A 25,630-nucleotide genomic window follows, 5' to 3' on the forward strand; every position below is an offset into this window, starting at 1 on the left:
TCAAGACATAATCGTACCGGGTAGCCACAAAAATTGTGACATATCGAAGTATGAGTTGCGCTTACTTCAACATAGATGTGCATGAATTATTGCACTTTCCAAGCCAAAGTTTCAATGGGGTTGTTCAGCAGTACTCGAAGCTGATGTTTTCAAAGAAACCAATTGTACTTTAGTAACAACGTCAATAGCGACGGCAACGGTTTTTATGTAAACCACAAATAATACACATAAACCATGCGTATACATTATGACGGTCATAGTGATAATTTATGAGCAGTTTTATCAGTACACATAAATGCGCAGTTTTAACAGTACACACAGGTCTTAAATTAAATCCACCTTAGTCAGTCAAATTTTACTTTAAACTTTCTTCCAATTGATAACACATTTATTAATATTAAACACAAATTAAGTAAGAAAATTTGAAACATACCAGCTGTTGGATAACCAGGGCTTTGCCAGGACGCGGCTAGAGGTTCCACTTCCACAACTGACAATTCAGCATTTTAGCTATTGCTGTTAGCACTTACAGTTTCACTAGTTACAAAATAGACACAAGAAATTAGGATTAATTTACTAATCTTCACTGCTAAACGTAGCAACCAATGCAGCTCACAAAAACGTGGCGTTCAAAGCAGTAGCACATGCTCTTTCGCGGATGAATATATATCAATAAGACATTTCGAAATGGCAGACATCAGCGTGTGTGACGCGAATGATCAGAGTAGTAATGTGATCGGTGCCCTTTGCAGACGGCCACCCACTTGTAACACACCATCAATCAAAACTCAACTATGTCTGTGCAAAGTTTTTGATGGCATGACTTTTTTTAAGTCTTCACACTTACACAAAGCGTCCATTTCTTCCGAAAACTCCTTTCGTTGATTGTATTTGACAATCGCCAGCTCAGCCCTTCCACTGCGACGCGTCGGATCCTTTCTCAATCTTCACCAGTCGGGTTGCAAAAAAGGTACAAAACGCCTATTTACGTTGCAGAACTGAAGTTGATTCGGTCCCAAACACAGATCGGCCGATATCTAGGTCAAGCTCCTGCCTTAAAACTTGGTCCATCTTGACATCAAGAGTAGCTGTGGTCAATTCTAATCTGGGAATGGATACCGTCTTCAAAGGCGCAAGACGGGTCTTTCCAAGAACAAAAGAACAATGCACATTGCCTTGTTCATCAACTGTTGGCAAATATGCGACTGTTTCGTATCCCCAGGAAGAGGCATCGGCAAAGTGATGCAGCTTGTACGTCGTAACTTTACGTCCAGTGGCCTGGAAACATCTTTTAATAGACAATAGATCTGAACGCTCAGAAGTCCATACGTTTCATCTCTTTTCTATATCAGGTGGCACTTCCTGATTTCAGTGATATATTTCTTTTACGCATGTAGTAATACTGGTGCAACGAAACTCGAAGCATCGAACAAGGAGCTGACCACGGTAAGCATTTCTCTTCTCGTAACAGGCTTTTTCTTGACTTTTACGTCAAATTTGAACATTGTCGGAGCGAAAATTCCATAACACATCAAGCACGCGATCCTTGTGCCTCACATCAACATTTAATACAATCTACTGTGCGGATGTATCTTCGGTTGGGACTGACGAAAACACACGCTCGCTGTTGCTCACCAATTTTCTGAGCCGCAACTCGCCAGCCAATTTGGTTGCATCGTCTTCGTTCTTAGTGGACTTCAAACAATCATCCACGTAGAAGTTTCATTTCACGGTCGAAGCCGCTTCAGAACTGAATTTCTCCTGGTTATTTCCGGCAGTTTTCTGCAAACAGTACCCAGCACAGCAAGGAGACGAGAGTGCGCCGAATGTGTGTACCAGCATCTGGTAATCAACGGGTTAACGCGACAAATCGTCTTTCGGCCACCAAACGAATCTTATAGCGCGGATGTATCGATTGGGTCCACCTTTGGTGAAACATCGCTTCTACATCGGCGACACATTTCTGGGAATCTAAATTTCATAAATAAGATAAATTTCAGCTTCAAGTTTTTATCAACACGAACTTCGCTTTTCTGCTATTCTTGTTTTTTTGCTGTTTACCGCGATGCTTACACTAATAAACAGAATTGGTAAAAATGTTTTAAATCATGTTTCTAACAAACAGCTTTTGACTAAGTAATAACCAGCAAAAGTTGATTCGTTTCAATTTTTAAGATGAAAGTATTTTTCTGTAAGCGTCGTTATATCACTGGTCTCTATAAACACCGGATTGCGCTACTCCATTGAAACGTTGGGTGATTTTTGGCAGGAACTTGGCCGAATGGCCTGGCGCGCCTGACCCATATACAGACATAAAAAACCTGATCGGGATTCGTCCCCGGGAGGTTCCTGGGTTCGAACCCCGTGAAGAAAAAAAGAAAAAAAAAAAAAAAAAAGCAATTTGAAGCGTAATGGCAATTGTTCAAGGATGTCCCAAAATGCATTCCGGGCAATGGTGTGTAGTGAAAAATGTCGATAAACCTTGTTTTAAGCAATTGTATAGCGATTTTGCTTATATGATCGGTATTTTATTGAGAGTGATGTATTACAGTGCGTAATAACCAATAAATATGTGTAGATTGACTGTGAGGTGTATTAGGTGTAGGTGTACTGAAAAAACGTTGTTAAGTTAGTGTGAAATAAATCATTACTAAGAGGTACTAATTTTGTGTGTGTACAATATACGTAGTTTATATGCGTTTCTCTATGTTTTTAGGACATAAATCCAACAAGAATAGCCCTTTCCTTCACACAAGAGGATATGATACTTTATTTAGCATCACCCTGTGCTGATCGAAAGTGATGTTTTTGATTGCCAACTGGTAGGCAGGAACTTGGGCGAATGGTCTAGCGCGTCTGCCCACATACAGCCATAAAAAAGTGAGCGTCCTGGGTTCGAACCCCGTGAAAGAAAAGAAAAAAAGTGTCCTGGGTACGAATCCCGTAAAAAAATGCTTTAGAGCTCGGTTAGAGCTATAAGGTTCACAACAATCATATCAACTCATAAACCTAGTTGTTTACATTAGGTTTAGTCCTCAACGTTATCTCAGTCTCACTGTTTGTTTTTTCAAATAACTGCACTCTACGCCAATTACCAGAAATTAGCCAACCTGGTTACTGTTCGTACATTAGTAGCTCTACAAAAAAATATTTTTAAATTTTTGAAACCAACAAAATTTCGTAAATCAATTCAATACTGTTACTTTAAATTTAAATGTTTAGTCTACCAGCTCTGCTTGGACGATGTAAGCTGGAATAAACTATCGGCAGTCGAATTTACCTTGCCTGCAGTTTTTTGGAAAGGAAAACATTTTATGCCGTGCTCTATCTCAATAATTGGGCCACCTGCTTTTGACAAGTGGTTTGCACTGAAAGGTTACAAGTTGTAGTTTGGTTGTATTAAAATTTTGTACAGTTAGATATTTTATGCATGCAATTTATCATTGTTATTGCTTGATCACATATATCGACGTTGTTATTACTGTACGGCAGGGGTGTCAGAAGTGCGACCCGCGTGCCAAATGCGGCCCACGGCGGCATTTCACGTGGCCCACAGCTACGAGGTATATGCCAAAAAGCGACGACAAGAAGCCGGAAGATTGCGCTTTTGGGTACCTGACGCATCACCCGGCTACACACCCACAGAAACGTAGAAAAGTTAGGTCGCCTTGGACTGCGTAGCAAGATTTCGTAATATGTCCCTTAATGACCAGATTTACTCAACAGTCAACTCAACAGGAGGCTTGTTCGAATTCGCCAGGAACCAGTTGCGACGAAATCAGCACGTTCAAAATCGAACAGTTGATTTCTGAAAATACAATAAAATCACTTTTATAATATTAAATGGAAATATTAAGCATTTATGTAACCTACATCCTAAGAAGTCAAACCACCAAAAACTTACAATTTAGTAACATTATGACGTAACTCCGCTGTGACGCAATCGTGCTTACGTCATCATTATTTTTAACAGATGCCTCAATGTTTTGAAGTTTGACTAAAAGTCGAACAAACGAACTTACGGGAAGTCCGAGTCTTTCCAGTTCTTCGTATAAAATCTGTTTCTCATCTTCAGAAATCCCGCATTTCCACAGCCCTATTTTGCAAACTTTGTTTAAAATAACAGAAATTATTTTGACTTCCTCATCTCCGAACTCGTTGTAACTCAGATCAAGAAATTTCATCTGTGCAAGAATTCAAGATTATTTGTTGCAAATGTTTTCGGACAATTGCAAGCTAAAAACAACAATTTGTATTAGTGAATTTAAATTGTGTTACAACAAACATAATTCTAACGTTGTAATGTAGTGTCCAGTAATAAAAAAAGTTAAAAACTTTTTCAAAACAAAATGTTATAAAGCTTGCGGCAAACCTTGTCTTTAAGTTTGCCGATTCCTTCACAAATCATTTTCAGTAAATCCAAGTTCAGGCTGCATAAGGAAAGATGTAATTTATCAACAGGTCCACACAAACTTGCAAAGATTTGAGTTAAGGCGTGAGCTGTACTAGATGTGATGGGAGTGCCGATAAAATCAAAGTTTAAAGGAAGAAACTTAGCAAGAGAATCTTTCTCATCATCCGAGCATTCCTGGATGTCAATCAGCAAATCTAACAATATAAGGAAAAACTTAAAACGTTGCTAATTAAAGAACGTCATAAAAACATAATCTTGATAAGAGATGGGATGAGATGAGTTTAATTCGCTTGGTGAACATAGCGACACAATAGCACTAAAACAATCACCAAGTCGGAAATAGCTGCGCAACGTTAACACGTTATGGAGCGCAAAACAGTGAAGGGCACAATTGGTAGATGATGGTTAAACGCGCTGCAGCTATTAGGCCAGGGCTTCCCAAACTTTTTTGATCGCGACCCCTTTTAATCTCTTTAAATTTGAGCGAAAACTAAATCCAACCTACTGGTACTCGGAGTCTACTACTTTACACGTCCAAACACCGATATCTTTTAGCCTTTAGTTTCTGTCACATTGTTTTGCAAATCGACACTTGTCACAATTTCTTCGTGTGGTTTGGACGTTTGCTGTGCGTCGAGAACATACGCACGTTCGTAAAGAACGATTTGCCGAATCGGCAATTTTAACAACGATTTAAGTTTGACGTAATTTGTTAGGGCGGAAAATAAAAGTAAAAGCAAATCATGTATTGTTGACGCCTAAACTGAGGTCAGCTTGGACCAAATTTAGGCCGTTGCAGTGCTTTGCAAACGGATATTAAACACTGCTTGAAAATCATAAATTTGTTACCTATTTTTATTTGAGAAAGTTAGTGCGCCAAACATTTCTTAAACGTTAGTCTATTACTCTATATGTCATATTTATGTTGCATTAAAATGCCTGTGTATTGCAAAACAATTGCAATTGTTGCGTTTCAACCGATGTCTGTGCAATCAGTGGCGTCACTACAATCGCGTTTGCGCTTAGCTGGAAACGTTTTAAAACCGACGTAACTTGAACAAAGATGACATTGTGACGTTATACAAAGGTCAAGGCCGGGGGTGTGCGGCATCCCCACACCCCCGTACTCTACGCCAGTGTATGGAGTACTTTTTGCAAAATTAACACAGCTCTCTACGACCTCTCAAGTTTGTCAAGAGACCCTTTCGGGGGTCGCGACCCCCAGATTGCATGGGAAGCCCTGCGTTAGGTGACCGGGGCTTACAAGAAGTTTAATTTGACAAATATAGTTGCCAACCCAGCATTAAAGGCTAGTATGCAATTGTTAAAGTTTATGCGTGCTTTTCTTACGCTTGAAAAGGGAGATTTTTAATAAATGCCGGCTTGCCTGTTTATTATAGTCATAAGAGATAGCCTGGTCGATCTTTTTTAAAACATTTTAACCGTCACTAAGTGAAAGTAATGAACGCAGCAAAAATGGGAGAGAAAATTTTGTGCCTTCTAACCGAGCAAATGTTAAACTGGTACTGCAGGTAAAATTTAACGTGCAAGAAAAATATTCTGTTAAAGGACATTGCAGAGAATTTGACGCATAACATGTTTCATTGTTCTTTGTGTGATATCCCAGATAATATGCTAAAATATAAGTAATATATGATTTTAAAAGCATCCACCGATAAAATGAACTAATTTTATGCAATAGTGGTTGAAAGCAACTGAACGAGGTATAATGCTTCAGTTAAAATAGTCTTACCGTGACCCCAATACCAGTATAAATATAAAACCTAGTTAAAAGTCTTTGCAAGTAAAACTAACACGCAATATGAACAAAAACGACATCTGTCATTCGGACAATATTCTTTTTTGATGACAAACAATACTCTGCCATTATGTCTAGAGATCTGCTTTGATTTGAGCTGATCCATAGTGACACAAACTAATGCCAAATAAGAATAGAAGCACTTCAACCTTTTCGCGGTCCCCTCAAAATTGCCTCACGCATCCCCTAAAAGAATGCTGACCCCTGCTTTAGACAAAGAAGCAGCCTGCTGCGATCAGGTCACTTCAGTATGAATTAAGTTAGTCTACTTAGTATACTCGAAGTTATAAATTATATACTGCTATCTTCGATCGGATTTTTTCGCCCACCCATTGCAAGTTACAGCGGGTAAGTACGCGAAGCAGCTACTTAGTTTCGCCACAAAAACTCGCGCCCTTGTGAATTTCGCGTATACCCTGCTTGCCAACATTCATAGTCTTAATGTGCCTCATTTGAAACCTTAAAGCCTATAATGCCAAGCCTGATTACCACGTTGTTAACATAAAAATATGTTCTTACCAATCAGTTGATGTTTAGCAATGCCGGCTTTCATAAATTTCACGACCTTGTTGCGAAATTTTGCAGACTTGTCTAAAAATAAATAATAAGTGTGTTGTAGACTTTTAGTTAAACAAAAAGATGCATCAAATTAAAGGCAAATAGGTGGACAATTCAAAACAAAGTATTTTTCTCGAACATAATTCTATTGGCGGCCTTGGTGAAATGAAGATCTGCGATGCACCCTTGGTCTAGTAAATGGAACAATAAATAATAATAATTTGTTTAAAAAACAAGTTTTTGCAAAACGAGTTAGTCTTTCCACATCTTTACAAAACAAAGGAACCAGTTTGCAAACACGTAGATTGATCGAATCATTTTTTTAATTGCCCAACCCTATTTTACATATGTAACGTTAGCATTCAAGGACATTCTTTTATTCGTAATCTTGAGTAGAACTGCATTTTTCTCAAAATGTTACAAATTGCCTTTCACTTTGCACGCCATTCTACCGCGCTGCTTCACAAATTCGCTTAAAAACTGGAAAGAGCGTTATTTTATACTCAACACATCTTTGAACTTGTGTTCCATAATGTTCAATAATTATTTTATACTCAACACATCTTTGAACACAGTGTGTTCCATAATGATGAAAAGGAAAATGCTTATCAAATGATACTTTGTCATGTCCCAACCTTTTGGAAACCGCCGTAGAATTCGCCTAAACATTGACAGGAGTCCTCGTTTGCGCACCTGATGAGTTGTTGCGTTCATTTCGTCACCTACAATTTAAAAAATAATATAAAAACAAAACATGACTATTTTATGTTTTCATATCTTATCTTGCTTTCAGTACGTGTCATATTTACAGAGTTTTCGAATTACTTAGCATACCAATTTTCATGGTCTTTACACCCGTATTTAATGACGGTATGCGCTGAAGAAAACTGCTGGTTTCACGGTGATATTTTAACAACTCAGCGTACAAGAAACATTTGGCAATATCAGTTTTATTTATCACAAACCGTTTTTAAAATGCAAGTGCATAACCGATTTTGGTATATTTGGCATTAGTTAGGAGTCAACATTCGCTACATTTACGTTCAAAACTATTAGCGTCGTTTGTTCTGCAAAACAATATTCAAATAGTTCTCTTTGCCTAATTCAGCGCGGGCTTATCCAGGCTTGCTTACTTGGGAAACAACGTTATTAGTTTGAACCAGCAAATAAGGCTTACATCTAACTTACATGAAAACGAATCGGGATTTGCATGGCAATCGAAAGTTCTGTTGCTGTTTTAGAAATGGGTACACAAGAAACATAACAACCGTTTTATAACAACGCAGTTGACATAACAACTAGTAGGCTTGTTTCTTGCGTGGCGTAAACTGCCTACTTACTGTGTGTGTCACAATTAGGCTATAGTTTATAAAATTTCTCATGGGTTTTTAGCATGCGAAATGTGAGTTGATTTTCTCTAATATTACTGGTTGTCTGGTGGATTAGTGATTTTAGAACTATTTTCTGCGAGATATTTCCAAAACTGCCACCAAGTGTTTTTCCCCAAATGTTTTTGCCCCAATCACCAGCATGTTTGTATGCAGTGGTGCGTTTTTATTTCTGTTTTTTTTAATGCAGTGGTGCGTTTTTATTTCTGTTTAGAAGTTTATGCGTTGTTTGATGTTACTTAACAAATTGTTTCAGAACAACTATTGTGTTTTACCTATGCTAAGTGTGCATATATAGGATTTTTTCTGCTGCAAGCTTTGTTTGAGAACCACGATACTGGAAACTGGATAATAATGTTTGACTGCAGGTACAAGGTGATTTACAAATAATATTAATATTTCACTTTGAAATATTCGTAATAACCGTTTATAAATGTCAGTGCCATTACATAGGACTCAGTATCGAAAAAGGTTAGTGCTCCTGGAAGTTATCTTGTGGTACGTGCGTGTTTCTCGCTAAAAGATGTGATGTAAATGTACAAACGCCAAGACAAGATGTTTTTGGATGCATCTGTGAGTACCCTGGTTTGTAGTTACTCAGGTTCAGAAAACCTCGGATCGCATGGCCTAAATTACTCAAGTAACTACTCTGGAGATTGTGTCTGCGTTTAAGATTACTTTTGCATTGTATGATGCGCGATTCACGAGGCGCGAGCAAATGTGCATCGCGAAGGTTTGTTAGAGCTTGACAACTTTTTTGTGCACTTATTGTCTTTCAGTTGATGACCACCTCAAACGTATGCGTAGCTGTAAGAAACAGTAGTATTTAGTATTTTTCGCCGTTTTGTAGTTTTTGCATTCTGGTTACTAGTGATGCCAATATTTTTTAGGGAAACACATATGCAAAAAAAAGAGTGGTACAGTTCACACTATTTGGCCTAGAGTTTTGTAAACAAGGATTTCGGATAGTATTCACTAACCTTCTTTGTCTCCGAGCAAAAGTCCACACATGAATCGGCGAACCATGGACCAGTGACTTTCATAAACCACTTGGTGGATGACTTCGCGAAACTCGGAATCAGGCATGAACATGCAAATGTACATAGCAGCAAATATCTCCTGCAATGTCTGGTGCATAAAGTAGAAGATCGCCCTGTCACCCTCAAATAGCCTTGGGCAAAGAGCTACCTTGATGACAAAATCCTGTATATTTACATCTTTTAGGCCAGCATTTTGTATATGGATGTTTGCAAACACAACGGTTCGGCGAACCATACCGTCGTAAGCCATTTTACCAACTGGTTGAACAAGGTCGCAAAAGTGTAAACCTTGTTTGTGAACAGAGGATTCTAACTGAAGCAAGACTTTTTTAAAAACCTTGGTGATTGTGTTTACTTGATTTACATCGCCATGCAAACCAGAGTATACCACAAACTGCAACAACATTGGGTTGTGGCAGAGTTGAATTAGCTGTGGTGAATTAGTGTGCAACGTTTGCCACAAACCATCTGCCTCACTCCCGGCAAATGCAAAAAATAGCTTTTGCATGCCATCTGTTGGAAGATCACCAACAACAACTGTGAGATTTGGACGCAAGACAATCGGCAAGGAAAGAATGGCATGAGGCCGAGACGTAAAAATTACCAGGGATTTACCGAAAAAATTTTTGCAACAAAGATTGGCTACAAGCTCCTGAATCGGTAAAGCAGTGTCATACGACACATTGGCTGGCTTTTCGTTGCTTAGGGACCAAGTACTTTGATCGTAACCATCAAACACAAACACACATTTTTCTTGGTTATTTAGCATCCATTCAAACGCATTATCTCTAGTTGTCTGGTCCACATCTTTAAAAGGAAAATCCACTAGAAGCTGTTGAAGAGAAAGGGTCTGATAACTCAAGTCCATAAATCTCAAAAAAATCACAAAGAAATTGGCAAATTTTGCCAATTTCTTAGCCAATGTGGTCTTTCCACAGCCTGGGGGACCAATAAGAGCAAGAAACCGGATACCCATCATCGTAGCTAGTAAATTGTCAAATTCAATACTTTTCGAAAAATTAAACTTCACCATTTTCTTTTCGTGCATGGATGAGCTGAAAGGATCGTTTGTGGGTGGCTTCATATTGAAGATGTCACTTTCGGCCAAGTTCTGTCGAACTTCAGGAAGTTTGGACTGATCTACAGTCAAACCACGTACAGCCACATCGGTTTCAAGTTTTGTCACCTGGTGTTGTTGAATTGCATCTGCAGCTTGTTTAAGAACGTTTTCTGTGCACAACAAAAACACATGTGAGGTAATCATTATGTTAAAATGTCTTTACATTGTCTATGACAGTGTGCCCACACTGACATGAACTGCTTGTCCTAAGCCCGCAGTTTGCCATGTATATGTTGAAGGAAAGAATTAGGGGCTTGTCCTAAATGCGGCAAATACTTGCCTCCACTATATTTATTTGTCGCACTCTGACAATATCTTACCTTGTTGGGAAGCTGGAGGTAATTTGGCTGATGGATGATCAGCCTCAATGTTGCCAGGTTGTTGATAATGGTGATGATGGTGAGTATCGCCAACATGCAGGTTCTTAAAAACACAATTCGGTTTATTTTGCGTGTTTAACCGCTTTTGTTACTACATGTTGGTTGCGATTGTTTATTGTCTATGAATCCGGTTTATTGATCCTCGTGACCCAAGGAGATCTAGTATTTAAATCTTATTGTACGAGTGTCAAGGTGTCAGTAGGAAACAAACCTCACTAGGTTGTGGCAAGCTTTGGTAAATGTCCTATAAAAGAGGGGATTTAGAAAACACGAGCATTGTGTCCATCGACAAGCTTAGCTGTAAAGGCGAGTCCAGTTACCATTCAAAGATTTTTACGCCTAAACGCACTGAATATCAACGCTAAGACTGATTCTGTAAAAGCTGTCCCAAAATTGAGGCGTTTTATATCACAAACTTGTAAGGCTTGCAAACAAGCGTCTGCTTTTAGTGAAAAATAAAAAAACGCCAGGCGTTTTACGGAGAATTAAGTGAAGCACAAAGTTTGAAACAAAAAACAATGTGATTTCAAAATAAGAATTTAAGGTGCAAATAGGTCGCCATTGGCTGAGTGGGAATTACCACCTATAGTTTTAAACCTACAATGGTGGGTTTTCTGAGTTGAACTTTCCACCATATTTATTTTAGGGTGGGAAGCTGGACCACCCCATGATGGAGTTTGTGCACCACCAATTTTGCTGGTAATTTTCACAACTGCCATTTACAGTGTAGAAGGAAAAATGTACAGAATTGGCTCCGAAAGATTGCAAACCTCTGGTCAATGAATTTGTTGACTGTTTAGCCAGCTCAACAGTATACTGAATTATAATTCACATCACTAGATGATCAAGGATTCTCCATTTAGCCAAAGTATACTTCGGATATAGCTTTGGCATGAATGATAAATCGCACCATGACGCAGTTTCCGGTTTTAATACTATGACTCACAACTTTGGTTCTTCGTAGTGGCGACCAAATACGTTGAAAGCGTTTCCTGGTTGGCGTGTACACAAAACTGTACCTAACATCGTTGTCCCCTTACTGCTTTCTGATTACAATTAGGTTCAAAACCATGGTTCTTGTTCGTATAAAGCATTGCTTAACGTTTATGATTTTGACAAATCCACCGTTTTGCTACAGGCATGGAAACCCGTTAATTCGTTTTGAAATTATAGCTAACAAAAACACACAGTGATGTGATATTGTTAATTGCACCGAGTCAATGAAGCACGAGGTTTGTATCATTTCTTTTCTTTCTTTTCTGTAATCAGTATGAGAACGAGTTCAACAACAACTGAGGGTCGTGACGACAGTTAATTAAAACTGTTTTGCTAAATTTTTGGATTTTTAAACTGCTTTGAATAAATCAATTCAAGTCACGTCAAAACGGCTTCGAGTCTCAAGTCAAGCCATATGAGCTTCGAGTTTTAAGTCAATTCAAGTTATTAGGGGTTCGAGTCAATGCAAGTCCCAAAGAGTTTTTGAAGGTTTGAATAGATATTTATCTGGAATGGAGCATCGCGCAATTTTCACCTTAAAAGGGACACTTTCAGTACAGTGAACAAAACCAATCAACGGCGTCCCTTTCTTTGAGTAGAGTCAACTTTAATGAAACACGTTAGTGTACACTCATTCAACAACGTTTCCAAGATCATCAAAAGAGTTTTTGAAAACCCCAAATTCATATTTTTAATGCGCTAGAGCACTGGTTCTAAACCTTTTTATAGTCACAGACCCCTTTTTTAAAAAAGTCTACGGTCCCCCAACGTAATTAACCACAGGTGTTTTTATGTTTCACGTTTCTTGCATTATACGTTATTTAGTCTTTGGATTTTAACCCACCTTCACAGTCTTTTTACTATTTCAATGAAGTTTCTGTATTGTAGCGGTCAAAACAACAAATCGAAAAATTTTCTGGTTGGTATATAATATATATATACTATATATAACTTAAACTTGTCCCATAAAGTCTATTGTCCATGTTCTATGATGCCACAAAATTGTCCATGTTCTATGATGTCACAAAAACTAATTATTCTTGGTCCAATTAAGGTGTGATAAACAGTTTTTATGCAAGATTGTAAAGACGGTTGCAAATTCTCTGTTGGTTATACATACTAAACATATTTGCCTTCATGGACCCCCTGAAACCAAATCACGGACCCCTTGGGGGTCCGCAAACCCCAGGTAGGGAACCACTGCGCTGGAGCGTTTGTACAGGAATATAAGCCAATAAAAGCGAATACGTGGTCTTGATATGTAAAGTACCGCGCTTAATACCCGTGTAAGAAAGTTTCTGAACAAGGCAGCGACTTCGCTATGTTTAAATGAAGCAAAAATAACTAAGCATCACTCAATAAACTGCTGCTGTTGTTTGGTTAAAGCTAACAGGTTATCTGTTAAGAAGTTGATTTACTGCATAAAAGTCCAGGACGACATGAAATAGTTACAATTCTAAATCGCAACATTTCAAAACACTGTTTTTCGACGAGCCTTTAAATCCAATTTTAGGAAATGCATAGCCAACCTAGGCACAAATGCATTATGTATAGCCACCCTGTACCAGTGCTTAGTGTGATTCAATGACCTATTTGTTTTTATTTCTTTTGTGTGATTGAGTCAAACCAACCATTGGTTCTCAAAGTATGGGTCGCGCTATGGAGATTCAATTCTGCCAAAACCAACTTTTTTATTTCATTTAAAAAAAAGTAGTTTTAATTCTCCAACATGTCTGAATTGTGGCTTCATCTCAGTAACCTGGAGTATTGCATCATAAGTGGTTTTCTGAAAGTTTTGGTGGCAGCCAGTTACAGTATAGCCATAGCTAACAACAGCTTCACTCGACCACGTTGCTCACTAAAATGAACCAATCATTACAACATACAACAATAGCCTTCAAATTTTACTGTTACGCATGCGACGATTGTGACGTCATAACACGCGTAATAATGGGACAAGTTTTTTCATTTTTTTTCACGGGATTCGAACCCAGGACTCTCCCGGGGACGAATCCCGATCAGGGTTTTTGATGTCTGTATATGGGTCAGGCGCGCCAGACCATTCGGCCAAGTTCAATCATGGGAAACTGAACGTGGAGATGCGACAGTTAGCGTTCAAGAATAAGTAACTATTCGTATTTTTTTGTAATTTCGGAAAACCGGAATTTCTGAATTAGCGCTTCGAGTTAGGTCCAATCAACGTCAATCAAAAATGGATGATGCGATGGTATTCACTGCCTGAATTGAAACATAACGACAATTGAAACACACTAACCTCGACATTTTGGATGATCCCAACATTCTTGATATTGTCATCATGCTGGATGTTCTCATCATGCTGGATGTTGCGAACAGGCTTGTTGTGGCAACCACTTGGTCCGGCTTCTTCCGACATTTCTAGGCTTATGACATATCTTTTAGCAGTATGGTATTTACAGGTGCACAAACGTCCTATAAAGTTGATCTATAAAATATTTGATGGCAATGATGGAAAATCCTTCATCAAAAACAACCATTTTCTGTTCGCTTACATTTGACATCAATAGTATTGGCTACCATGACTATAGGCTATGTGACAATGGTGTCATTAAAACATCTGGTTGAAATTTGGGTCGTATCCTGAAACTTCGTATCCAGAAATAAACAGAGGGGTCCAACATTTTAATTTGGAAAATTTCCCTAACGACGCTCTATAACATCATTAGATCTGCTTCTTTGGAAAATTTCCCACACACATGTGCCAGGCCGCTCGTGAATGCCTAATTCACACATCAAACCGCCAGTATTTGTTGCGTTGCCTATTGCATTTTTTTATTCAAAATGACGCGTTACGCGGCTAAGCGCTTTGTCCAAAAATGCAAGCAGGCCAAAACCCGATCTCAATGGAACAGATCATTCAATCAGTCAATCAAACAAAAATTTAAATCTTTCATAGGTTTGCTATTCGCTAATATCATTCCTCGACAACAACACAATACACCAAGATCCGCACTGACTAATTATAACTAATAATTTTTGTTCATCCACTTACATTTGCCATTGACAAAAAATCTTTGAGTCTGTGTCCCTAGCCTGTATTGGATTTAGAAAAACAAAGATTAAAGCTGCCTGCAAATTTGTTTGCTAAAACTATATGTTCAAGAAATGTCTGGCTAAATAAGTGGTGCCTGCTGTGTAACTATTAAGGTAATGACGCTATAACAGTTTTAAGCATTTCCCGCACGTGTAGATTACCATCATATTATCGTGCACAATGTTTACATTAGCGCCTGTATTTTCGTGCGCACAACCTTTTATATAACAATACTAAACTCGAAGTTTTAACATGCCAGCTCCATTAAACAAGACAAAGTCTCACCGTAAGTCTTAACACAAATTTACCCGCTTAGGTGGAGGTATACACGGTTAGTTTTATTTTTGTACAGGTGGTTAACGAATCATAGTTATTTTTTCCCATTTATATTCCCATTTTTTTATATGTAAAAGAAAGAACACACAAGTTGCGGTCGAAGTGGGAAGTTACCCAAAAAATTTACGCGGCCTTCTAAAAGCTACGCGATTGACATCACTATCATTAACCGAGATTTTGCTTAATACACAAGAACTGGAGTTTGTTCTTGCAAATATTCATAAAAAGTAGACCTCTTTTATCGAGATACAAATTTTTCGCTAGAAATTCCATATCCTTTTCAACGTAGTGCACAAAAATATGCCAATGGCCCACTCACCACCATTTTGCGACGCAGGTCATCAAGTTTTGTACACGAAATCGCAGATGCAGTCGATGAAACCATGGCTGCAAGCACTGTAGGAAAATACAGCCTGTCATGAATCACTTGTGTAAAGTGCAAACTATGAAGTAAATTCAGGCCACAAGTCTGAATAAAAGCTCACCGATAATCACAGGAAACATTAACGGTAACTTTAAGAATTCAGTCAGCACATTAACTTTTCATGTTGGCCATATTTTTGATCTATAACGCACAATACAACTTAAAGCAGTAATAAAAGCTCCTCCCTCTGCCACGTTGTAGTTGTACAGTAAATGAAACAATAACCTGCAGACAATACTAGTCTTCCACTTTTACTGTTACGCACAGGTTAGCGATTGTAACGTCATAGCAGAATTAATAATGCGAACATTTTAGTCATGCGAAGTTTCAAATGGTAATACCGTATTTACTCGATTGTAAGCCGCATGTTGAGGTGTTAAAAAATAGGCCTAATGTAGGCCTTAAAAAGCCGCCTTCGATTGTAAGCCGCGCGCTGGAATTTTTTATATGATTGTTTCATAAAACAACTTTCAGTTGTTATATAGCAGGTGTGGCCAACACGTCGATCGCGATCGACTGGTCGATCGCCTGCTTTTGACTGGTCGATCGCCACTAAATTCTCCACAACTTATCAAACGCTTATTAATTGAAAAACAAACTAAATAACATAAAACAGCACTTCTGACATTTTGACACAACGCACAAATGTGCAATCGGACAATAATTATGTAATTGACACTTTCTTTGTTGCGTAACAATTGTTATTTTGGCACCAAATTGTGTCGTAACATCTACAATGCTTTGTCGTCACAACTTGAGTGTTTGCTTCAACGAAGCAGTTGCTATTAATTAGGGGGATTTAAAAGTTCCCACTGAATACTTTGATAAAAATATGTACGTATGCGACGTTTCATTGTTGTAAGAACTACGTGATGCTTGACAATAAAACTCATGACTATAAATAACTGTCAATCAAATCTCATGCTGATATTTTCATTATTGCTTTATGTTACTGGCAGCCTAAATCACGACTGATCAGTCGATCGCGTACAATTAGGAAAAATTTTGTCGATCTTAACGACTGGCAAGTTGGCCACCCCTGTTATATAGTATGAATATTTGCCCATATCGGTTAGATACGTTGAAAACTGTACCCACCAGGCCGTATATCGATGCATGATCTGTACAGGCATACGAATTTTGAACCCCAAATAATTAAAAAAGTTAGATAGTAAAAATAATATCGGTCTAAAAGTAAAATGTAAGCCGCCCTCGATTGTAAGCCGCCCCCCATTATAAGCCGCACAAACGGCAGGTAAAAAACAATATTGTTCGAGATTTTTCATTCTTCTGCAAGAACCATTGCAACTTTTTTTCCTGTGGTTTACAGCAGGGAGTCGAACACATTAACCAGTTTCAATTTCAACGGTTTAATGCAGTGGTTCTCAAACGTTTTTTTGTTGCGACGCTTCTGGAAAAGTTTTTTGGACTTGCGATGCACCAGCAAATAAAAGTTAATGAGGAAACTTATTATCAAAGTTGTGTTTATTGATACAACAACAAAAAGCCACAAAACGGAACTATTTTGCGACGCCCTTGGAAAATTGAAACGACGCACCAGGGCGTCGCGACGCACAGTTTGAGAAGACGCAAGCGTTTTCTACGAACAAGGAGTAGCTGGAATAGATTGTTTATGGTAAAAAAGTGTCGTATAAAAACAAAATTTTCGGTTGTGATTTTAGGGTCCATCTTGATGGCAACTCTGTATATAACCAAACTCCAGCCCAGAGCGCATGTGAAGGGAGAAAGGCTAGGGAAAGGGAAATACCAGGTAACGATTTTCTCCGTTGAGTTGAGTTTATTTCGCTTGGTGAAAGAAAACATAGCGACGAGTTAGCGACCGTCTGAGTTGCTCTGCCGAAGCATAATTTGCCCATTCGCTGAGAATTTAGCCCTGAATAAGCAGAAATATTCGGCCAATTTTGTTGGTAAAGTGATTTTTAGGTACAATAAGTATCTTACCATTTGTATGTGTGGCAAACAGTTGGGAGGCAAATTACCACAGTCCACAGTCCACATGCCACACCACTCAATGACTCAATTTTTGCCACCCAAATACTTACTTCCGAGTCTATAGAAAAGCACTTTGTTACTAAGAGCATTCGAATAACTCTTGTATTTAATAACAGATGAATGTGTGGTTTTGGACAGACTGGTGTAGGTCAAGTTCAGTGGGTTGGTTGGTGATATGGCATATCAATAGGAACTAGGAAAGCAATGTTTTATACAAAGTGCTGGACCTTACCCTAATTTATTACATTGAAAATGGCTTATTATTTTGTGCACAGTTGCACACTTTTCTTCTTGATAAGCTGTATGGTATACAAATTTGTAAACATTGTTTTCGTTTTAGCTAGAAAAATGCTAACAGTTACAATTAAAAAATGAAAAGTATTTTTTGTGTTTCGTTGTTTGTTTTGTTGACAAACGCAGTAAAAGATCCACTAGTGCTGCTGATATCATTTGATGGATTTCGGTACAACTATTTGGAACGTACAGCGACACCGAACTTTGACAGACTAATAAGAGAGGGTGTAAAAGCAAAGTGGATAAAAGACTTCTTTGTTTCACAAACCTTTCCAAACCATTATGGCATAGCAACAGGATTGTTTGAAGAAAGTCATGGAATCGTTGGCAACAGATTTTATGACCCCAGTTTAAATCGTTCGTTTAACTATGGAAATGTGGCTGATGTTGTTGATCCAGTATTTTGGGGAGGCGAACCCATTTGGGTTACGAACCAGCTTCAAGGAAGAAAATCTGGTGTTTACTTCTGGGTAGGAAGTGAAGCACCAATAAAAAATATCCGACCAACAGTTTGGAAAAATTTCAATACTTCAGTACCATGGAGGGAGAGAGTTGATACTGTTGTCAGTTGGCTTGCCAACAAGGAATCACTTGATATAACATTGGCATTGCTATACTTTTCACAACCTGACCACTTTGGTCATACATTTGGACCTGAATCACCAGAAGTGACAGATATGATCGGCCAGTGTGACAATATTACTGGTAAGTTGCTAAGCTCATTTGAAATACAGGATCACAAATTGTCGATGAGTATTTAAAGTTGCAGACTATTAAAAAAGTCAAAAAGATACATTCAGGCCTAGATCAATATTGGGACTTATTTGTTCAATGACTAATTTTCTTTCACCAGGATATCTTATAAGGCAGCTGGAACTGAGTGGAATTTTTGATGATGTCAATATTATAATCACCAGTGACCATGGAATGGCGACACTAAATCAAACTAGAACTGCTGCCATAAAACCACATTTAAATATGACTGAAATTGACCAATACATAAACTATGGCACAGGAGCTGCAATTTGGCCCAAAGCTGGTAACTATATATATATATGTGATTTTCATGTTGCTTAAAACAGATATTTCATAAACATACAAAATTTGCTTTTAAAGCTTGTTACATATTTTTACAGGTTTATTTCTGTGTTTTTAGGCTATATAGATTCCACTTACCAATCACTGTTAGGTATTGGATCACATGTCAGTGTTTGGAAAAAGGATAATATTCCATTGGAGTTTCACTATAGGTCGAACGTCAGAATTCCACCCATCCTTCTTATGCCCCAAGATAAATGGTTTCTTGTTAACAATTCAAAAGATCCAATTAATTTGCGTAAGTGTTTTGAAACCTAGTCATAAATGGGAAAACTGCAAAATAATTTGTCTGTTTCAGGTGGTTCACATGGATACAACAACTCTTTGATGGATATGCATCCATTTTTTATTGCAAGAGGGCCAGCATTTCGTTCTGGATTTGTTTCAGAACCTTTTCGCAGTGTTGATATATATGGGCTTATATGTGAAATTATGGGTGTAAGTTTGTGTTTTGAACTTTAATTTATTGAATCTCAGTTCAATCAGTAAACACAAATTGAATAGCTTTCATATGTGAACTAGAGATAGGCCAAGCTAAGCCTAGCCATTCCCCTGGTTAGCATGCCCGGTCGTTATGAGTTATGCTTTGTGGTGAAACAAAACCTGCCCAACATCATGCTATGCAAGCAATGGTCATGTATTTTGTTTTCCCCCAATTATTGCTCATTAAAATATCAAAGGTTGTGACATTGATGTTTGAATTGCACAACTACAGGATTGTTGGAAGTTTAAACCCAGAACCAATACAACTTGTTGTCTATTCATTGTAAGTTGTTTTTTTAGCTTGATCCAGCCCCAAATAACGGTTCACTGTCCGAAGTCCAACAACTCTTGGCTCCGTCAGATTATTTTTTGGCTACAGTTATAGGTAAAAACTAGATGTTTAAAGTACTGTGCACAGTTTCTGGCAACTTTATAAAACATATTGTTTTTTTGAAAATGCAGGAGTTATCGTGGGATCTGTACTGGCGAGTTTCGTGCTGGTCTCCATTTTGATTTATTTTAACAAAGGAATCATCAGGAAAAGACCCAAAACTGATTCATTTTCATCAGGAAGTCGGCCACTGCTGGAGTCTAATATATCCTAACTCACCTTAATGGACAATAAGTGTAAATATATTGCCTTTAAATGTGTTTTACAGACAAATATGGTAAACTGCCTGATTTGTTTATTTACATGGAGATTATGAAACTGTAGCATATCGCTTTTTGAGAAAACCATCCAATTTAGGGGTCAGCAACCTTTTTTGCACTGCGGACCAGTTTTGAATCTGAAATTTATTCACTGACCAGGCTTAAAAAAACTACAAATATTTTGCACTAAAAATGCAAAAAATAGTTTATGCTCGCGCAAAATATTTCAAAGCATTTAACCTGAAAGGGTATATGGCCCAGTACTGGGCAACCCGGCAGTTGCTGACCACTGATCTAATTGATTGCATAAATGTGGGTGGCAAACTGTTTATGTAGTTAACCCGATTTGTCTGCTTTACATATTTTTTAAATGTCATTTTTTCCAGCTTGTTTCCTTCTGGTTGAATGCCAAAACGTTTTACACACAGTGAGAAAACACTTCCCCCTTAGGCATCTAAAACAGTAACCCAATCTATTTGCCAATTTTTGAAAATTCACCAAGTATGTGGACTATTAGGTACAATAACTCCAGTAAATTTTTGTTGAGTTTCTCACACAAAAATTCTCATGCTTTTCCCAAACCCTACACTATCTCTTGAGCAAAAGTTTGGCAACTGCCCTAGTATATAAGTGCTAACCCAGGGTTTGGGACCACATGTGGGGTCGAAATGGTCAATATATGGGGTCACAAACAGGTCATGAGATCAGTGGGGTCGCTTAGGTATTGTCAAACAACAAGTCATGGAATGGCTTTGCAAAGAGTATTATGCGCTGGATAATATGTATGTATTTCATATTGATCTGTCTATAATTATAATTAACATAGAAAGTATGTAGATATACTTCCTTTGAGTTTATAAAGCTCTTCTGGCAAATGTATTTTTATTCTGATGTCCTATAAAAACGTTGTTGTGGTTGCCTAAGGTATTATAAGCGCTGGGCGTCTAATGACTATATTCACTTGGGGTCACTTTGAACAGTTGAAAGTTGTCAATGGGATCATGTTAAGCAAAGCTTGGGAACCCCTGTACTAACCAATGGTCTCTTATTCTTAAAGCAAGTGTTTTTATTGTTTTAAAAGGTCAATGACTTTCTTAGTTAAAAAAGTTTGAACTTTTTCTTAAGTATTTGATTTTAAAACCATTAATACCACAAATTCTGTATTCCCCAGCCAAGTGTTTTTTTTGCTTTATGGTGTCCATTTGTACTGTGTGTGTTTAGGTTTGTTGGTACTAAAATACACTTGTTTTTACTGTTTTTATATGTATACACAGTTATGAGAATTGTACATAATCTGAATTATGAACCACTGTTATATCAGAAAAGAAAAACTGATATATATGTATTGTTTGTACAAATTTGTCCTAAAGGGACGAAGGCAAGAGAAACCATTTTAAGATACACCTGCCAGTCTTTTTATAAGATACATTCAGCTTGAACCACAAATGCACTACTGGTAGGTAAAAAAGATTGGGAACCACTGCTTTTAAAAGTTGTGAACTGTTAGTTAGTGAAGCAAACGAAAATGGGGGTAGGGGTAGTTTTCACAACCCAAAAGGCTCTAAGTAAGACTTTTTTTTCATAAAGTAGATTTTTTTTCCTACTAAAACTGCTTACCATGTGTATTTAATATCAAAACAGCTTCAAAAAGCACTATCAAAAGCTTTTTATTTGCATGGCGTCACTTTCAATCTCAAAAGAGAATTGTATATGAAGGTAATAAAAGTATCATAAGACAATTTTTACTTGTTTTTCTACTTCACTTTTGTGTGTAAAGACAAACAAAAACAGACCAAGCATGAACTGATATTTAGTCTACACCGGTGGATTTTAATCAGGGAGTCGAACCGCTTGCCATACGGGTTCAGGTTCGGTTTCGCTTCGTTTTTATGGGTTCGGGTTCGGTTCCGGTTTTTAAAGGATAATAATTCACTAAAAAAAAAAAGGATAATAATTCACTAAAATATGCCAATTTGTTCCTTTGGAGGTGGAGTAAAAATAATGTAGGTTTAGGAACCACTGGTCTATAAAATAAATCCCCTCTCGACCCTTCATAAATAAATCAACGCTACCCAGCCAGTTTACTTGTAAACCCCAGATCGTGTGAAAAAACACCTTTGAAATCTTACAATTCGAAACGGGCTACTCCAAAATAGGCAATCACTAACAACTTTTCACAACACTTATGAAAATGCCGACAATTAGGTCTATTGGGGTCGTGGTGAGGGTTTGTGACTGTAATAACATCATACTTTAATCTTGTATACCTTTTCGGCTAATACTCTCGCAGACGTGGTAGTGGTACAATAAGATGTTTAGTACTACCATCAACGCACGTGAAAACATTGTGGTAAATAAGATTGAATTATGATGTTGTTATAGCTAGCCCGAAGCGTCAACATTTGGTAGCATGCGACAGTCGTGGCAAAATTACAGGGCCATAAAAAATGGACTTGATTTTATCAAATTTCGTAAAAATGTATTTTTACAGTTCTACTAGATCCCAAAACTATAAATGTACGTGCAGGTGTTCTGAATATGCTAATTTTAACACAAACATTTATCTTGTTACACGCTCGAAATTGTAAATGAAATTATTTCTTGTCCCTTACTGGCCGTGTAATTTGGTTTGCCTTGAGGGCAACAACAAAGAACCTGCTAAGACTTCTGAAAAAGTGAAAAGTATAAATATACACTGCGATGGAGACAAGTGATTTAACACGCGTGGTATTGTTGTGTTGTTTGACATTGCATATCTGTGTGTCAAAACATAGTGTAAGCTTTTTTATAATGTTTTCTCATTTATGTTGTAGCTTTAAAAGTTTTGTAATAATCTATTTGTATTGACAAAATTTCTTCAGTTTTCGTTTTTTTGTAATTTAGCCTGTCCATAAGAAAACTATCATGTTATGGCTAGATTTAAAAAACTGAGACAAAAATATGTGCTTAAGATTTAAGTCGTTAACAAGTAAAAAAATAAAATGCCCGTTTTTCAATAACTAATACAAACCAGACCAAAGGAAATAAATGTAAAAGTTTTTTTGGCTGCTGTAACATGTTTGATAAGGTTTGTGGAAAAGGCACATAGCATGTGAAAGGAAAAAAAATAAAACACAAGCTCTTTTGTTTTTACTAGGAAATTATGTAGGCAGTAAAATGTAAGTGATAGTTTGTATGTGTTGCATTCCAATCTCAAGATGAATTACAACCTTGCAGGCTGCCATGGTCCTGGAAATACATCTGGCAACATCCTGTTTGCAAATTTTAATCAAGACTGTACATCGCTGGCTGTAGGTACAAGAAATGGATACCAACTTTATGCATTGAGTGCAGTTGATAGTTTGGAAAGCATTTATGACAATGAGGGGGAGACAAGAGAAGTTTGCCTTGTTGACCGCCTGTTTTCAAGCAGTTTGGTGGCAATCGTTAGTATTTCTGCCCCTCGGAAGCTAAAAGTGTGTCATTTCAAGAAAGGGACTGAGATTTGTAATTACAGTTACTCAAACACAATACTTGCTGTAAAATTGAATCGACTTCGACTTGTGGTTGTACTCGAAGAAAGCCTGTACATCCACAATATTCGAGACATGAAAGTACTACACACGATTCGGGACACACCAAACAACCCGAAAGGACTCTGCTGCCTTAGTGTGAATAATGACAACTCATTACTAGCATATCCAGGCAGTAGTATCATTGGGGAAGTACAAATTTTTGATGTCACATCACTAAAAGCTGTGAGTACTATTAACGCGCACAACACACCACTCGCTGCAATGTCTTTTAACACGTCAGCAAACAAGTTAGCAACTGCATCAGGAAAGGGAACTGTGATTAGAGTATTTTCTATCCCAGATGGTCAAAAGTTGTTTGAATTTCGGAGGGGAGTAAAGCGATGTGTCTCAATTGGTTCCCTAGCGTTTAGCCCTGATGCAAAGTTTCTTTGTGCGTCAAGCAACACAGAGACAGTACATATCTTCAAGTTGGAGCAAGCCAATGTGGATAAAAATCCTGTGCCCGATGAAGGTGGTTCCTGGATGGGATATTTCAACAAAGTTTTAACAAACTCTGCTAGTTACCTTCCCACACAGGTGTCTGATGTCTTAAGCCAAGGCAGAGATTTCGCAACTGTTAAGCTGCCCTTCAGCTCGTTAAGGAATGTTTGTGCAATAACTGTTTTACAAAAGTTGCCCCGTGTACTCATTGCTGATGAAGAGGGCTACCTGTATATCTACAATCTTGATCCTTCAGATGGTGGCGAATGTACACTTTTAAGACAACACAGTTTACTGCGAGATTCTGCAGAAAACGCTCCTGCTGGGCCATCAGCGTCTCACCCAGACAGTGAGTCGCCTCCACACTTCCACTCATCATCAATGGATGAAAGTGCTGATGATGTTGAACCAATGATCCCAGCAACAAATGTTGTTGCATTAAATGATTCTGCCACAGAATAAAGGCACTTTGCCAACTTGACCAAATTTCTTTGGTTGCAATTGATTTTATACCTAACATTGTAAATGTCTGTGCATATACATCGATCTTTTGAAAGAATTTCTTGTAGATAAGGATAATTGGATAAAAGGGTGCACACAAAATGTACTTTAATGGTTATGAACTGCTGCATGCAAACTTTTTTGTTGCATCCTTGTGTAACTTTGCTTTGGTACAATTTGTTGTATTGTTGTTCAGTGTTACAAGTTTTGCCACTATCTACTATTGACAGCCAAAGTATACTTTTAAAGTAATAACCAAACAACTATGTTTATGTTTGCCCCCATGGTTTAGTAACTCCCATTTAGTACTATTTTTAATTGGTAAAGTGGATGTAGAGAAAGTAAATTGAAATGGAAATAAGCATGGTGAAACTAAAGGTTTATATACTTATGTAAGGAAGATTAAAGAGTTTTAATGAAAAGATGAAATGGCATATTTGCATTTTCTGATTCCTGACTTTTTCTGATACTGTATGATATAAATACACATTATGATGTAAAGACTCGTGTTTTGTAAGTAACATATTTCAAAGTATGGCAAAATAAGTACATAAAAATATAGTGAAACTTAAGTATTGGTAAGTAGTACCAGAGAGCAGAGACCCAGATATTATGGTTATGTTGAGTTGAGCGACCCAATTGCACTGAACAATCATCAAGCCGGAAATAGCTGCGCAAAGTTAAGTTGAGGCGTTATGGGGCGCAAGAAAGTCGATGTCACAATTGGAGGATGATTGAACGCGCTGCAGCTACCGCATATTATAAAGCGTTATGTTATCATACCACAGTATTAACCCAAAAATGTGGCATTAATGGTTGACGGAATATTGGTTAAAACATCCATAGAGTTTCAGGCACGTTAGACGTGGCAAACAAATGCAAATATGCAAAAATATTTGATTTTTATGAAACATGACTGTCACAAAAATTCGTAAAAAATGTTTAACGCATATTTTTGTGCCTGTATTTCGAAAAAAAATTTAGTCATAAATTTTTGTGATGTTAAAGAATTATTATTTTTTAGAGAAATAGTAGTATTGCTACCTG

General features: G+C 37.6%; 4 protein-coding genes across 4 annotated transcripts in view; 3 read left to right on the top strand and 1 right to left on the bottom strand.

Annotated features, from left to right (window-relative positions):
- Window positions 1-25,630, top strand: part of LOC145214806 (uncharacterized) — an 88,525-nt gene that overhangs the window by 19,268 nt on the left and 43,627 nt on the right. The window lies entirely within an intron of this gene.
- On the bottom strand, window positions 3,405-14,163 carry LOC145214807 (uncharacterized). The gene is made up of 8 exons (XM_080083412.1): window positions 13,991-14,163; window positions 10,660-10,762; window positions 9,160-10,449; window positions 7,427-7,513; window positions 6,753-6,824; window positions 4,373-4,608; window positions 4,023-4,184; window positions 3,405-3,808 (listed from the first exon to the last, which is right to left on the bottom strand). Exons 1-8 carry the CDS (start codon window positions 14,108-14,110, stop codon window positions 3,788-3,790), a joined length of 2,091 nt encoding a protein of 696 aa, XP_079939538.1. The 5' UTR covers window positions 14,111-14,163; the 3' UTR covers window positions 3,405-3,787.
- Window positions 17,884-21,432, top strand: LOC145214548 (ectonucleotide pyrophosphatase/phosphodiesterase family member 5-like). Its single transcript, XM_080083102.1, has 6 exons — window positions 17,884-18,560; window positions 18,709-18,894; window positions 19,012-19,191; window positions 19,252-19,391; window positions 19,737-19,821; window positions 19,899-21,432. The coding sequence occupies exons 1-6, from the start codon at window positions 17,933-17,935 to the stop codon at window positions 20,039-20,041; spliced, it is 1,362 nt and encodes a 453-aa protein (XP_079939228.1). The 5' UTR covers window positions 17,884-17,932; the 3' UTR covers window positions 20,042-21,432.
- Window positions 23,193-25,084, top strand: LOC145214815 (WD repeat domain phosphoinositide-interacting protein 2-like). The gene has a single exon (XM_080083418.1). It carries the CDS (start codon window positions 23,285-23,287, stop codon window positions 24,542-24,544), a length of 1,260 nt encoding a protein of 419 aa, XP_079939544.1. The 5' UTR covers window positions 23,193-23,284; the 3' UTR covers window positions 24,545-25,084.

The sequence above is a fragment of the Phallusia mammillata genome, chromosome 2, assembly GCF_965637545.1.
Source record: "Phallusia mammillata chromosome 2, kaPhaMamm4.hap1.1, whole genome shotgun sequence".
NCBI classification, from domain to species: Eukaryota; Metazoa; Chordata; class Ascidiacea; order Phlebobranchia; family Ascidiidae; genus Phallusia; species Phallusia mammillata.

Excerpts from the sequence above, each read along its gene's own strand:
- LOC145214548 (XM_080083102.1), top strand. The coding sequence starts at position 17,933 with ATGAAAAGTATTTTTTGTGTTTCGTTGTTTGTTTTGTTGACAAACGCA. Across the intron at positions 18,895-19,011 it reads TGCAATTTGGCCCAAAGCTG|GCTATATAGATTCCACTTAC; the intron begins GTAACTATATAT and ends CTGTGTTTTTAG. Across the intron at positions 19,392-19,736 it reads TTATATGTGAAATTATGGGT|CTTGATCCAGCCCCAAATAA; the intron begins GTAAGTTTGTGT and ends TTGTTTTTTTAG.
- LOC145214807 (XM_080083412.1), bottom strand. The coding sequence starts at position 14,110 with ATGTCGGAAGAAGCCGGACCAAGTGGTTGCCACAACAAGCCTGTTCGC. Across the intron at positions 6,825-7,426 it reads TCTACGGCGGTTTCCAAAAG|ACAAGTCTGCAAAATTTCGC; the intron begins GTTGGGACATGA and ends ATTTATTTTTAG. Across the intron at positions 4,609-6,752 it reads TGCTAAACATCAACTGATTG|ATTTGCTGATTGACATCCAG; the intron begins GTAAGAACATAT and ends TTATATTGTTAG.
- LOC145214815 (XM_080083418.1), top strand. The coding sequence starts at position 23,285 with ATGAATTACAACCTTGCAGGCTGCCATGGTCCTGGAAATACATCTGGC.